This window comes from Vulpes vulpes, chromosome 15, assembly GCF_048418805.1.
Source record: "Vulpes vulpes isolate BD-2025 chromosome 15, VulVul3, whole genome shotgun sequence".
NCBI classification, from domain to species: Eukaryota; Metazoa; Chordata; class Mammalia; order Carnivora; family Canidae; genus Vulpes; species Vulpes vulpes.
Window position 1 is genome coordinate 69289610 of NC_132794.1, and position 15895 is coordinate 69305504.

Genomic DNA, 15895 nt, shown 5'->3' on the forward strand with positions numbered 1-15895 from the left:
TCGGTTGAGTGTCTGCCTTCCGCTCGGGTCATGATCCCAGGGTCCCGGGATTGAGCCTGGGTTCCCTGCTAGGCGGGGAGTCTGCTTCTCTCTCCCTCTACTTCTGTGTTCTCTCCACCCCCAACCCCCCCCCCACCCCCTGCAGAAGATAGATAGATAGATAGATAGATAGATAGATAGATAGATAGATAGATAGATAAATCTTTTTTAAAATTCCCCCCAGAGAGCTTCTTATAAAAACAAAACAGGGGAAACCCTCTCTGGTCCCCTCCCTCCTTGGGAGCTTTGTACTATCACTTTGCTATCGCTCAATAAACCTTGCTTTGCTGCCCACCAAACACAAAACCAAAACCAAAAAAGCCTCTCTGAGGCTGCCAAGCTGGACTTTCTAAATCAGATCACCCAGGAGTAGGTCCTGGGACTCTTTAACAAAGTCTTCAAGGATTCCTACGGATAGCAGCCAGGTTCAGTCTCTCCACTTTTTCTGGGGAAAATGAGGCCCAAAGAGGCCTTGAGCCAGTCAGCGGCAGAAACAAAATAAGAAATTAGGCTTTCTGAACCACAGTTAGATGTTCTTTCCACACTAATTCCAGGAGCCCACAGGACTGAAAAGAACTGCCCACCATTTATTTGTTTTAATATTCTTAAAATCACAGTTACTACTGTGTATAGTTTAAAGACAGGTAGTTTTACAAGGCTTGTAGGAAAAAACACAGTTCCTTGTCCATGCTCTCCATCTGCTCTTCCCCAGAGGCAACCACTTTCAACTCTTTCAGCCGATTGTTTTAGTACTGAAAAAGACCGAATGTCACCCCAAAATATGTCTCTTTGACATAAAAATTATTTTAAGTAGAAGGTAATTAAGAAGCAACAAATGCAGAAAAAAAGCTCCCTCGACCCTAGCCCCACTTTTTGCTTACAGGTATAAATTCTCCCTTTCTGGAGACAGATTCTTATCAGCCCAGACAAGCTCCAGAGGAATCTGCAAACAAACCTACTCAGTTTGCTGCTTCCTCATATTTACACCACTCTGCTCACCCAACAGTGTGCCATCCCTGGAAGCCCGAAACTGGTTTCCTTTATTCTGTCATTTCTCTACAAATTCACTGCTCTTTGTTGAAGATGCTATATAAGCCAGAGTTCTAACTGCTGCTTTGAGTTGCTTTTCATTGAGGTTTCTCCCACACGATGTGTGCTACATGCATTAATCAGTTTTTCTCTTCTTAATCTGTCTTTTCCTTGAGGTGCCCCAGCTGAAAACCAAAAATGGGTAAAGTTTTGCCTCCCCTACAGTATTTACCTCTACCTTTGGGATTATTTACATTTTTACAAAGAGCATGCATCACTGTTACTCTTATATAATCTTTTTAAGTTTATTATTTTTTAAAGTAATCTCTACACCCAATGTGGGGCTCAAATTCACAACCCTGAGTTCAAGAGCCACATGCTCCTCCTCCAACTGAGCCAGCTGGGCACCCCTCTTATGTAGTCTTAATAATACAGTTAGAATGGATTTCCAGGTCTGGTGCGGGATGGGGATGCACAGGCATTGTGGAATGCACCAGCCATCACTGGGCACAGGCTACCAGCTCCTCCAGGGCTTGCTCACTGCGATTGCCATGGACCAGCAGCACTTCCTTGATCCGGTCCTGGTGGAAGCCCATGTCGCTGAACTGTTCCCAGAGGCGCAGGAACTCCCCTGCCTGAGGAAGGGGAAGCAGAGAATGCTGGGGACTCTGCCAGGATAGCCACCTCCCTGGGGAGCCACTTCTCTGGTACCCACTGTATCTATTCCCAGGAAGCTAGGGACTCCCCAGGCCAGGTAAGCCTGATCCTGATCCTGGGCAGCACCTGCATTTTTCCTACACCTCAGGGTGACATGGGCCTACACATCCCTTCCTGTGCCAAGGAGAGAGGCCTGGCCACTGGCTCCATTCTGGCTTTACTCCCTCACTCCAGCTCATTGCTGGCTGACTGCCTGTGCTTGGGCACTGGGGCAGAAAGAAGGAGGCTGCATCCTGGTGCCCAGAGGATGTACAGCCTGGGGTCTCTGCCCAAGCCCCAAACCCTGCCGAAGTTTCACACAGCACAGCCTCTGCCTTCCTTCCTCCTCTTGCCCCAGTGCTTGAAGAGTCCCTGCTTCTCCTCCCTTTCTCCTCCTTGGCACCTCTCCCAGCCCTCTGTCCTTGCCTCAGCCTCTGTGGAGAGGTGCTCGGCAGAGCCTGGGCCAGCAGCCCATTGGGGCCAGGCCATGCACACTGGGCACTCAGAACATTCCACTGGGCCCACATTTGCCTGCATTCTGGGTTTCCAGGCAGCAAACTCCCCGAGCTGAGTTTATGTCTTCGTGCTGTGCACAGCTCCCCTCTGTGTGTCTGACAGAGTAGGCATTTGATAATACTTGTTGTGTTGATTCAGCTAAATAACAAGAAAGCTCTGCCTCCCGTTTCCCTCCTCTCCCCCATGCTTCACCTCCCTGGGCTGTCTCCTTCTCCCCAGGGCTGAGCAAGCAGGCTATCTCCTGATGAGCTCCAGGCTCCGGCTCTGGCACTGGTGTGCCCCCGCACACTAGGCTTGTGTGTGCAATCCCATCCCTGCCGCCCCTTCCCCTAGGCCCAGGCAGGTGGCCCTGCTGACCTGGCTCTCAGAGAACTGGAACATTTCCATGGCCTCCTCCACCAACCCCTCCTCGTAGCCTTGCCGCAGCAGCCGGTCGCAGGCACTAAGGTAGCTGAGAAACTGGGCCAGAAGAAGGTACAAGGGGGTGATAAGAGCAGTGGCAGGGGCAACAGAGGGGGTAGAGGAGGCACCCTGGGGACCTTAGGGAGGCCTGAGCTCAGACCAGGCTGATAAGTCAACCTACCACACACAAAATGGCCTCAGGACCCTGTGAGCCAACTGAGGAGGGACAGAGGCCCCCTCCGTAGACCTGGGGATGGGTGGGCAGCAGGTTCTTACCAACAGTCCCCAATGGGGGGCTGTAATCCAGGAAAAGTGCTGTCAGTGTGAGCTAAGGTATTCCCAGAACCTAACTGGGGAGTGGGACTGACCGGAGGTACAGGTGCCTCACCCACCACCCATTGCACTATGTTCCCCCTTCCTAGTGAGCACCCACCTGTGCGAAGCATCCTCTTCAGCATCCATACCTGTGCCACCCACCCTGTCCCAGACACATACATCTCTACCATCCAGGACCACAGGAGCCCCAGTGCTGGCAAGGGGAGCAGGACAGATGAAGAGACCACAGGGCTGAGGACCTGTTCAAGTCACTCCCTGCTTAGTCACCAGGAGCTGCTTTTGCCCTCAGGATGAAGTATGGGCCCCTACCAGGGCCCAAAGTCCTGCCCCCCCCCCGGGGGGGGGCTTCTGCTCGCTCCTCCCTCGGCATCCCCAGGCCTCTGCATCCCTCCGCTTAGCCAAGGCCAGCCTTGCTCCTCTTCCCGGGGGGGGCCTCTGCCCTTAGTCTCCACTGAGTGCCTTGCTTGCTGCTCCCACAGGACCTGTGCTTCCCTCATCACAGCACATACAGCTCTAGTTGTTCTACTATCTTTCTCAGCATTCTCATTTAACTTTTTGCTCCACGAGGGAAGAGTTCTATCAGTTGTTCACTACTGTGGCAGCACCCAGTGTGGCAGGCAGAAGGAGTTCAATAAAGTTATGCTGTGTTTATAAAATGAATTAAGAACTACTTTCGAGCTCGAAACTTAGTGAGGGAGATGAACCAAATACGGGAAATCCTGAGCACCAGGCAAATCAAAGCAAGGTTTATAAAGAGTCAATGTCAAATGAAGGCTCCAGGCCATAAAAATTATGGGGATAAGTGGAGAAGAAACAGGTAGGGTTTCTGCAGACCTTCAGAGCTGGGCAGAAAGCATGGATCATACAGATAAATGATTTTCAAACTGTTTTGGCCTCTGAGCTGTCCAAGCATCAAGAGCCTACAACCATAATGGGAGAGTTGAGCTGCTCTGGGAGAACTGGGAGTAGGAGCAGGGGAGCCAGGAGTCCAGTGCTCCGACCTCAGGACACCTATACCTTGGCTCTGAGCATGTTTTGTAAACCACCGAGCCAAGCCCTCCCTGTGCAGTTGAAGAAACAGGTCCAAGCAGGGTGGGTAGCTTGCCCAGGGATCCAGGACTAGGGCCTAGATACCTGACCTCTCAGCTTTGTCCATCAGTGGCCCAGTGCTAGAGGAGGGGCTCTGGGCTGCCTGGAAAGTAGACAGGATTTCCAAAGGTTAAAAACATGAGCAAGTCAAGAGCAGATGCTGGATGCTCCCTTGGCCTCTTGGTTCATCCACAACAAAGGTTCTTGGCCTTGGTGCTAACTGCAGCTACCTGGGAGGAGCTTTAACACAACTACCCATAAACCACTGATGCTTGCCTCCAGAGGCTCTGATATAATTGGTCTTGGAGGCAGTCTGGGCACTGGGATTTTTCTAGCTCTCCAGATAATTCTAATGTGTAGTCAAGGCTGAGAACCACTGACTCAAGGGATAGCTGACCTCAAACCAGTACACCCCATGGCAGGCTGTGTATCAGAACCACCTTCAGATCCTTAACATGATAGGCCCTTGGGCACACTCCAGATCCACTGATTGGGATCCTCCAGAGTAGGTCCTGCAGATCTACAGATTCTGCTGCTTAGCCAACTTTTAGGCCTTTGAGACTGTAGAAGCCAACAGGTCTGTCTCAGGCCCCAGGGTGGGTAAGGATGACTTTCACTCCCCAATGGGGCCCTCAGCAATCATTGGTTATAAACACATATTCTCGCTCCATTCTGTAAAGAGGGAAAGTGAGGTTCAAGAGGGACCCCGAGGTGCCTGGAATCCCATACCAAGTCTGGACCTGGCCTGTGGATGCTCATACATGCCACCCATGCTGTCCTGTAGGCAGCCAGTGGGCACATCAATTCTTGTGGAAGGAAAGAAGGAATGATGGACAAAGCTTGTATTTTCTATCTCCTCCTTTCTCCCTGGCTCTTCTAAATGCTCTGTCTCTGTCACCTGATGCTCGCTTTCCTGGACCATCTGCCATTAATTCCTGGCCAGAAAGGTTTACTATAGCGTATATTCTTTTTTTTTTTAAGATTTTATTTTTATTTTATCCATTCATGAGAGAGAGAGAGAGAGAGAGAGGCAGAGGGAGAAGTAGGCTCTGTGGGACTAGATCCTGGGTCTCCAGGGTCATGCCCTGGGCTGAAGGTGGCGCTAAACCGCTAAGCCACCCAGGCTGCCCTATAGCGTATATTCTTTAATGGGGAAGGAATCTCTGAACCCAAAGGAGTTGCTCAGTTAATGGTGGAACTTCACAGAATACAGAGAAATAGTTGGTGGGGGAAGACAGATGAAGTCATCCAATGGCCCTTCAGGCCCGTGCCTCAGAGCTTGGCTCCGACCGACCACCATGGAAGAAGGCCACCCAGAGATCCGGCTAGCCAGGCAGGTGGTCAGTGCATATCTGAAAACACCATGTTCCTGATGCAGTGGGATTCTTCCAATTACCCACAGAGAGCCAGGGCTCCAAGCTAGTTCCAACCTTCAGACCCACCCCCTCCCAGTGATAGCCTGAGGCCTTGGCCTTGTCATAGGAGTTCAAGGGCTCAAGGGAGTGCAGGGAGTACAGGGCATGTCAGAGCCCTCACAGTGGGCATGGTCCTTCACAATCCTCCTGGCCAGCTTCTTGGCCAGGGTCCTGGCTTTCAGCAGCAGCTGAAGGTGAGGACAACTTTAGACCTACTCTTAAATCTCAGATCGGCCTGAGATTTTGTTTCCCTAGAAGGTTCTCACACAGAAAATGAGGAAAAGTACCACGCAACAAAGATTGAGAGTCAAACCAGTCTGGCCTCAACCCTGACTCTTCCACTGATTGGTTATATGTATCTCCCTGGCCTCAGTTTCCTCATGTGCAAAGTGGGCACAGTGGTGACAATCTTGCAGAATGGAGAAGACCTAATTGAATACTCTCAGACTGAGGGACTGGCACAAAGGTGTTCAGTAAATGTCAGCAGCCCCATGTTAGCCACACAGGGGTCATCATGTTGGAAGTTCTCCTCCAGGACTGATGAAGCCAGAGGAGAGCAGAAGCAGGTACATTTGCCCACCTCCTCAATCTGACAGCAGCACATCCTGCCTCAGCTCCAGTGTGAAAGTCCCTCTTTTGTCACTGCCTTGTCCAGGAAGAGGCAGCTCTGGACCTCAGGCACCCAACATATGGCAGTGACCAGTGATTATAGAGAGAGTATCCAAGGCCTCTGATGGTGATGGGGCAGAGACAGAAGAAAGGAATAAGTGCCAACTGCCCTGGGACCTTTTGATACCTGCAGCTCAGCTTTCCAACCAAAATTGCCCACATTTTCAGAAAACAATGTGAAGCAGGATGTAATCTTCAGGCGCGGGAAGGGAGGTTTAGGTAATGGCATGCAGTGTGACCTCCTGCTGCTACTCATAATCCTTCCATTCCTTCCTTTTGTTAGTGGGTTATTTATAAACGTCTCAGCCCAGCCCTCAAAATACCCTCAATCTGCTCTTGATTTCCCTTCCCTGTCTTACTTCCTACCAGTCTGCATCATGTACCCTCTACTCCAGCAAGACAGGTTGGATCAGGGCCTCCCAAACCCTTCCTTGCTATTTCTACTCCTTTGCTCACACTGTTCCTCCTGCTTGGAATACCATCCCTTCTCCTTCCTTAAAATCCAGAGTTTATTCATCCTTGAAGCCCAGCCCAAGATGTGGCACCTCCACGAAGCCTTTGGTGATCACTGGACCTTCCTTGTGCTCGATTAAGAATGGCCATAAATTCTTTGTAGCCCCTTCCACTAAGAAGAGGTTCCCCCATAGCTCCTAGCTGCATCTAAACACCTAGGAAGTGCCCAGTGAGTACTGGTGACTAGACTGGATGGATGGGTAGATCAAAAGAGGAAAAGATGGATATGAATATGGATAAACTGTTCATTGAGGGAAGTGCTTAGAGCTGTGCCATCCCACATAGTAGCTAGTAGCCAGCCACAGTGGCTATTATAATTTCAATTAAGTAAAATAAAAAATTCAGTTTCTTGGTCATATTAGCCATATTTCAAGTAGCCACATAAGGCTGGTGGACAACCCAGATATAAAACAGCTCTTTCATTACAGAAAGTTCTATTTGGTGTCTCTGGAGAGATTACTGGCTGCTCAAAGTTCCAGCTCCCTGTGCTTTAGGCAGAGACTAGGACAGGAGTAGAATATTAAAACTCTCCAAGTGAGCATGGGGATTCCTGATAAGCTTTTATGGAGAAAATAGCATTAGGATCTAGAAACTTGCTCATAACTCTCAGCAATTAACGCCAGGCTTAGGTTCTGCTTCTAAAAGAAGGAAACAAAACTGTTTCAAGTTAGAGACAAAAACTACTTGGCTACTTGCCTGGCTCCAGCCCCCCAGCCCCCCAGTCTAGGGCCCCTCATTCACCTACCTGGCTCAGGCTCTGCCGCCCTGTCTTCTGCAGAGCCCCAATGGCCCTATGCAGAGGATACCCTAGGGCAACCACTGGCCCAATGAGGTCCTGCTCCTCCTGGCTCAGGGCAGACAGCAGGTCAGCAGAAGCAGGGTGTGATCTGCAGGCACTAGGACGCTGAGGCACCCCACCAAGAGGTGGCAGGCAGGTGTACGGGCTGAGGGACTGAAATACAGACAGGCTGGATGTGTCAGTTACCACTGGAAGTGACATCTGGCTGGGCAAGACATTTTTCCACAAGAGAAATATGATAGGTTCATCCTATTATCCCATTTTACAGACATGGAAATTGAGCTTCAGAGAAGTTAATGACTGGGGAAGCAACACACACTGGGGACCTGAGCCCTACTCAGAATCTAATTCAGCGTTCTTTACCCTATGCCTTAGTGAGTGGGGAGCAGGGATAGATCTTCCTCCTTCAGTTTGGCTGGTCTAGGGCTTGGCAGGGCACAAAGCAGGGTAGGGACTGGGCACAGCTATGTGCTGGGGAGACCCACACAGACACTAGAGCAAGGAGGGTGGCTCGAAGGCATTTCAATCAGTTTGCCTGGCATCATCCTCATAAAGAAGTACCTACCTGCCAACCCTGAATAGACCAGCCCTGTCCCCTTCTCCCCGAGGAAAGCCCAGCTGCTGTCCTGGCTCCTGGGGCAGAGTGTATATGTGTGACGTGAACTGTCCACCCCTCCTTATCTTTTCAGGGGTTTTTCTGCCATGACCTTACCCCAAGGTCTGCTTTTGACCGCCAATATCTTAGGAACTGAGTCTACCCTTGTGACCCTAAAAATGACTCTTAACTGTCCTCTGCCCCAACTTTCTCCTCTGCATAACATGGGCCCCATTCCCTGCACAGGGTTGTTGCTAGAGTTCAGTTTAATCTGGACCAGGGTAGAGCCATCCTGGCATTAAGGTCTGGTCCTTGACATGGTGTGACCTGTCCAGTTCACAGAGCCTCTTCTCTGTGTTTGCGCTGAACAGCTGTGTGAGGTGAAATGGCCCGAGGTACAGATAGAGAGGGGATAGCTCAGATCAGTTCAGTGACTTGCCAAAGGTCACACCCCAGTGAGCAAGAAGAGCCAGACCTCTAGTCTGTCTTTTGGATTTAAATTTTACCTGGGCCTTATTCTGTTGTAACTCCTGGCCTGATTGTAGGGCAGCTAGGGGGTAGAAAGCTGTGCCCGACTGTCACCTTTGGCTATCAGTCTTGACCCACTCCATCTGCTCCAGATCCAGATTTTATGGAGTTTGGTACTTACAGAACTTGAACCTCTTAAAAAAAGGCACACCACCGTGACTATAGAATTAGATAGAAGGCCTCAGAGGTGGCAAAGTGAGGGGTCTTCACTGGTTTCACTTGAAATTCAGTTCTGCTCCTGGTTCTTCCACATGCACATCTCTGTCCTGAAACCTTCCCGGTCTGCAAAAACTGTCACCTCCTCTCTCTCTACACCTGATCCCTCCCACTATGCATGCTGTCTGGTGCACACCCCCGGGGCCAACTCTCCTTGTCCCGAGGTTTTGACTTGTCTATTTCAACTAATTCAGTGCCGAGCAGGAGATAACTGCTCCCTGCGTATCCCCGGATTGAGCCTCCAGGTCACCCATCCTTCGGGAAGCCTTACTCAGTGGGGGACAACCTGGATTGGAGTCACGTTCATTAATTCAACGAGCGGTCACTGAGCACCCCCTAGGGGCCAGTCCGCTGCCGGGTGCCCTGGAAACAAAAAATGAAGGCCCTCTAATCCCTTTCCTAAAAGAATTCCTATTGCATGGGAAGACACAGCCAGGTACTGGATAATTACAATTATTGTGACATGTGCCCTAATAGAAGCAAAAACAGAGCGGAAAAGGGAATATTCTAGGCCAAGGACCACAGGAAGGGCAGCGCGTACAGGGCCGGAGGAGAACAGGTAAAGCCCGCCGGAGGGGGCGAGAGGAGGGAGGGTGGGCTGGGACCCCGGACCGCCTGCCGGGGGCCTTGCCTGCGCGGGCCTTACCGCGACCGTGGGCTTGTGGCTCCGCAGCGGGGGCACGGCGCCGGCCGTGGAGGGCCGCGGGGGCGGCGCCGGGGCGCGGGGGGGCGCGGGCGCGGGCGCGGGCGGGGGCGCGGGGCCGGGGCAGAGGCTCAGCGCGCGCTGGCGGAGGCGGTGCAGGAGCGCGCGGGGCCGGGCGGCCAGCCTGCCCTCGGAGAGCCGCCGCCGCGCCCCGGCCAGCTCCGACCTCACGCCGCGCAGCACGTCCAGCGAGTAGCGGGCGGGGCCGGGGCCGGGGCTCGCGGGGGAGCCGGGCGGGGGGCTGCGGGGCCCCGGCTCCTCCTCCTCGGCAGAGGCGGCTTCCTCCTGGTCGCGGTCCTCGCCCTGCTCCTCCTCCTCGCCCTGCTCCTCCTCGTCTTCGTGCTCGTGCTCGTCCTCGTGCTCGTCCTCCTCCTCCTGGCCGTCGTCCTCCTCGTCCAGCCGCGGCGGGGGCCCGGCCTCAGGGCCCGGGTCTGCGGCAGGTGCGGGCACTAGGTCCGGGCTGACCAGCAAGAGCCAGGCGGGAGGGGCTGACGCCGTTCCCGGGGCGTCGCACTGGACCGGGCAGGGTCCCCGGAGGACAGCCTCCACCCAGAAGAGCGCCTTCCTCTCCAGGCTGAAATCGTGCTGCAGGGAGAGGCGTCGACGTGAGGCTCTGCGGCCCAAACCGGGGCCAGGGGGGCGCAGCCCTGACCCCCTTGCCTCCGGGGAACCTGTTCAGCCAAAAACTTGCCAGGCCTGGGCAGCTTCCCCCGATTCTGCACCCCAGGTATCCATCACCACCCACCCTCTGCCCCAGTTTTAGCTAGCACTGGGGGGACGGGGGGGGGGGGGGGGGGGGGGGAGGGTTGGATATCGATAACAATCGAATGGTAAACTCTGCCTGAGAGACATAATGAGGAATAGGTTAATAGAATGAGATGTATTGAAATCCAATATCTAAGTCTCTTTGCCATTCAGCATGTAATTGAACAATGGCAGCTTTAAAAAATGCCTCCAATAAAACTTGTTCTTAGCAAAGAAACTTTCTAAGTCTTCTTAAGAGACAGCCCAGCACCATTTATTTGCCAGCGAGCACCCAGCCTTGGATGCCCACCGAGGCACACAAACCTCTCAATGGAGTAATACCTGCCCCTTCCCGTTTGATGCCATTAGAGGTTACTTTGAGGGCCGGGAAATGTAAAAATCACTCATCTCTGTTAAACTCTACTTAGTACGTTCTGGTGTTAGATCATGAAAATGAGGCTGGGAAACTTTAATTTGCTGGAGGTCAGATTGGTGTCGAGTGGCTTAAACTGGGATTTCTCTGTCCGTGTGACAGTGCTTTCTTTACTGTGTGTCAGACCACCTAAAAAAAAGGCAGTCTGGAGCTCACATAAATAATCTAACTTTAGGGGCGCCTGGGTGGCTCAGTGTTTGAGCGTCTGCCTTTGGCTCAGGTCATGATCCCAGGGTCCTGGGATGGAGCCACTCATTAGGCTCTCTGCTCAGCCAGGAGCCTGCTTCTCCCTCTCTCTCTGTCTGCCGCTCCCCCTGCTTTTGTGCTCTCTCTCTGTGTCAAGTAAATAAATAAAATCTTTTAAAAAATAATCTAATTTGAAAATTTATAAATGAGTCAGAAATAAAGTATTCCTGTTGCCTACCTTTAAAAATAAGAACCAGAAATACAAAACTGCATTAAAAACTGTAAAATTAAAAAAAAAAAAGCAATCTCTGTGCTTGGTAATGGCCAATGAACGAAGAGTGAGGCTGGGGAAGTAGTATTTGTGAGGGGCAGGAGAGGCAGAAAGACAGATACTCAGACACTTAGATCACAGACACTGTTCCCTCCTGTCCTGACACAATCCTCAGTTGGGGAGAGGAACATAACTTGGCGGTTCCAGGGTGTCTCCTTGACTGAGCTGTGTCTTAGTCCCTTCTGCATCCTAAAGGCCCAGGCAGGCCTGGCCCAGAGGGGACATTTGTAAGTATGTGCAGAATAAATGGATGGGTGAAGAGGGGCACCTGGGTGGCTCAGTGGTTGAGTGTCTGCCTTCATCTCAGGTTGTGATGCCAAGGTCCTGGGATCAAGTCCTGTATCAGGCTCCCCACAGGGAGCCTGCTTCTCCCTCTGCCTATGTCTCTGCCTCTCTCTGTGTGTCTCTCATGAGTAAATAAATTTTTAAAAAATCTAAAATAAAAAACAAACACACAAATAGTTGCTCAACTTCACCTATGATAAGAGAAAGGCAAATTAAAACTGAGATATCATCCGCCTACCCCTCAGCAAAGATCTAAAGTCTGAGGATACTCTATTGGAGAGTGTGGGAGGTACAGGCCTCTTGTAGAGTGCTGGCTGGGATATACATCAGTATGATCCCTACAGAGGGCAATTTGTAAAAATACTTAAAACAAATTCAAGAAGGGATTTGCACATAGTCATTCCCTGCACCATTGTTTGTCATGGCAAAAAACTGGAAAGGACCCAAGTGTCCATCAAGAGGGCACTCATTCAATAAAGTATAATATATCCATGTAATGCCATGAATGCTACACAATGAAAAATAAAACCAAAGAAGCTTTCTATGTACCCATATGGAAAGATTTTAAAATATATTAGGCAAAAAAGTTAAGAAAAACAGTGTATATAAAATGTTACCTTTGGTGTAAAAAAGGAAGAAATGGCTGTACTTGCATGTCTGTATACACATAAGAATCCCCCTGGGAGTATACACAGAATATGAGAAACATATCTCCAGTGCGGGGGTGGAGCTGAGGAACTGGGTAGATAGGAAGGTGTCAGGAGGAGGCTGTTCACTCTCCCAAAGCCTTCAAGCTGCCCTTGGGCCACACTGCCCAATCCCCTTGCCTTTGTAGATAAAGTGTTATTTGAACACAAACCTACCTACTCACTTCTTTCCAGAACTATGGCTGCTTTTTCCCTACAGCAACAGAATTGAGTAATCACCAGCTTTTACTATCTGGCCTTTTACAGAAAATGTTTATCAAACCCTGCTGTATATGATTTCATGGTGGGTTTTGTTTTTTTCATTTTTAAATAATGTGAATGTATTTTTTCTCTAAAAATATTTTTTGTTAGGGCAATTAACGCTAATTAAAGGAAAACTATGGGCAGCCCCGGTGGCTCAGCGGTTTAACGCTGCCTTCAGCCCAGGGTGTGATCCTGGAGACCCGGGATGGAGTTCCACGTCGGGCTCCCTGCGTGGAGCCTGCTTCTCCCTCTGCACGTGTCTCTGCCTCTCTCTCTCTCTCTCTCTCTGTGTGTGCCTCTCATGAATAAATAAATAAAATCTTAAAAAATATAGGAAAATGATGAAACAACACAGACTTGCCAAAGCTTTAAGTACAGAAGAAAGGGTGAAGGCAGTAGGGTGGATGGGGTGGACATGGGCTTTGGAGTCTGACAGACATGTGTTGGAATCCTGGCTGTGTTAATCACAAGTACATCAGTTGGGTAGGAGCTTTGGTTTCCCGTGCCATGGGGTAGGGACACATACCTGCTAAAAGGGTTATCATAAATATGAGAGAGAAGAATGAATGTACAAAAAGCACCTAAGCACAGGCCTAGTGCACAGCAGGTGCTCAATAATGATAGCTCTGATTATTACTTTTCCCTTTAGAGAACTGTAGGTTTGCCTGGCAATCTAACCACTACCTATAACATTGTTGTTATGGGAAAATGTATTCCAAGTTCCAACACTGGGGATACAGTCTGATGAACTCCAGAGGACTTACTGGGAGAGGCTGTAAATCATACTTGAAATCCCATGCTTCTCTGTTTGTTAGATTGGCCCAGCAGTAAAAGAAATGGGAGCCCAGGAATGGAAATAGGCTCAAGAGAGTACAGATACCCTCGCTGGGTAGGGGGCAGAGCTGGGGTCAGCACCTGGGCCAGGATACCAGATGTAGATTTGGCAGAAAGGTGCCCAAATTCTGCTTCTAAGAGAAGTAACTTTCAGGATAGCTTCTTCCCAGCTTGGGCTGAGCTCAGCAGGGAGGGAAAAGCTGTGATAATCCATCTCCATTTGAGTTTAGTAAAATGAATTCCTCTTCCCATGACACAAGTTCTACTGCCAGGGCAAGAGCCCACAACGCAGGCTGCCTGGGAAAAGTGAGAGCTCCTGCCTCAAAGAGGATGGGCCCCCAGACACCATGCTCCAGGTTTTACAAAGCATATTTCCCTTCTGGAGATCTTGGTCCAAAGTTTTACAGATAAAACAAAACTGCACTGAGTCTCCTGCTTATGTGCTCCCAAGTCACCCAAGCTCCTTCCTTCATGGATTGTACTTTGGGCACCTCACTTCCTGCAACCTGCTTTTCTGCCTTGGAGCATTACCTGTACAGTGTCTCATGTTCCAAACCTGCTCTCAGCGAATACAAAACAATTTGGAGTTAGGACCTGGGTTTTAGTCTTGCCATGACCCCTAACTATGAATGAATCATTTCCCTTTTCTGGACTTCAGGTTTCTCATGTGCAAAATGAGTGAGGGCCACACTAGATCCTCCCAGAATTTTTTTTACAAAGTACCCTGAAGACTGTAGAGAATGACCACATAACAGTCTGAGTGGCCCGGCACCAGTTCCATAGTTTTTTTGCAATTCTGTTCTTTCATTTTTAAAAATCCATGTGAATGAGATGCCTGGATGGCCCAGCAGTTGAGCGTCTGCCTTTGGCTCAGGGCATGATCCCGGGTCCTAGGATCAAGTCCCACATCAGGCTCCCTGCATGGAGCCTGCTTCTCCCTCTGCCTATGTCTCTGCCTCTCTCTGTGTGTCTCTCATGAATAAAATAAAATAAAATCTTTAAAATAAATAAATAATCCATGTGAATTTTGCATTCTATCTCATGAAATATCTGTTAGAATACTAATGCAATAGGTTCCCCTAAAACCTTCAGGTAAGCTGGACTCTCCCAGAAGTTAAATAATTATGTGTATCTTGAAGGTATGTGGTACCAGCGCAGACACTAGGTTCGTATCCCAGTGTGTGAGCTGTGGGGCATGGGGCATTTCCAGGGTGCCTCCAGGGCAGATGTGCTTTGGGTCAATGGAACAGTAATCCCTTCTAATGGTTCCCATGTAACAGTCTGCATTTTAACAGAGGATCCTGAAGATAGTGTCTTAGTTCCCAAGAATGATTCTAAATGGTAGAATTTTAGACATGGCAGCAGACTGACAGGGAAGAGAGGAATTGGAGTATCTCTGCAAAGTCTCTCAGTCACTTCCTATAGGCAGCTTCCGGTTATTCTCAGCTTAAAATAAGACCTACTAAATAATCCCCATCACGAGGCCACCAGCCTTCTTCATGAAACTTTTCCCCTTGGGTCATGTCTAACTTTCTAGAATATACCAGCAATGGACTTGTTGGCCATTTATATATGTGTGTACGCATGTATGTATGTAGGCTCCACACTGGGTGTGGAGTGCAACAAGGGGCTTGAACTCATAGCCCTAAGATCAAGACCCTGAGATCAAGACCTGAGCTGAGGTCAAGAGTCAGTTGCTTAACCAACTGAGTTACCCCAGGCGCTCTGGCCTGGCTGCCTTTTAAAATCAAGGAACAAGGCCCATGAGTCTCAGCATCACATCTACAGACCCAGGAACAAGAAATAGATGGACAGAGAGATATACTTACCATAGAGCCCAGCAGAAGCTCCCTGCAAGCTGGGATGCTGAGCTCTAGCCCAGGAAGGGGCTCTGTGTCTGTCACAAAGCCATTGGGCACCTTGAAGGGGACGCCATCGAGGGCATTCATTCTATCAGAGGAGTGTGGATGTGGCTGAGCAGGGCTGGGGCAGGCCGCCTGGTGGCAGGGAGAGCGTAGTCCTGAGGACCAGGCTTGGTCTCAAATGGCCTCACCACTCTCCTGTGTGTTGACTTTAGCTGAGCCCCACACAGCCAGGAAAGAAAAGGTAAAGTGGCTGATGCTGCATAGGGAGGAAATAAAAATGACAGCATTCAAACTGACAGGAATTGATTATTTCATGCTTTAAGCTTTGTTCTAGACCATTGTTTCCCAAAATGTGGCCTACAATACTAGTTCTAAAGTGTGTCATCAAGAGTTTTCATTCGAACACATAAAGGGAAAAAAATATCAAATTAACACAAACTCTTCCAGAAAAGAAATACTTCCTGACTCATTTTGATTTCACCACCTTGATACCAAATCTGACAAAATTAAATGCCAATCTCTTATGAACATAGCTGCAAAAATCTCACCAAAAATAATTATGGATAGAAAAATACAATACTGCTGAGGGTTGAGTTTATTTCAGGAATGAGAGACTAGCTTAACATTCCGAAATCAATCAGTAGGAATAAAGATAAATGTCAGTAGAATAAAAATGAAAAATTATATGATGATCTATTTTGTAGATGCAGAAAAAGCACTTC

At 49.7% G+C, this 15895-nt stretch overlaps 1 protein-coding gene across 1 annotated transcript; it reads right to left on the reverse strand.

Annotated features, from left to right (window-relative positions):
* Positions 1 to 606: 606 nt before the first annotated feature.
* On the reverse strand, positions 607 to 15363 carry UBAP1L (ubiquitin associated protein 1 like). Its single transcript, XM_072738830.1, has 5 exons — positions 15138 to 15363; positions 9489 to 10130; positions 7450 to 7656; positions 2638 to 2739; positions 607 to 1703 (listed from the first exon to the last, which is right to left on the reverse strand). Exons 1-5 carry the CDS (start codon positions 15255 to 15257, stop codon positions 1569 to 1571), a joined length of 1206 nt encoding a protein of 401 aa, XP_072594931.1. The 5' UTR covers positions 15258 to 15363; the 3' UTR covers positions 607 to 1568.
* Between the last annotated feature and the right edge of the window lie 532 nt (positions 15364 to 15895).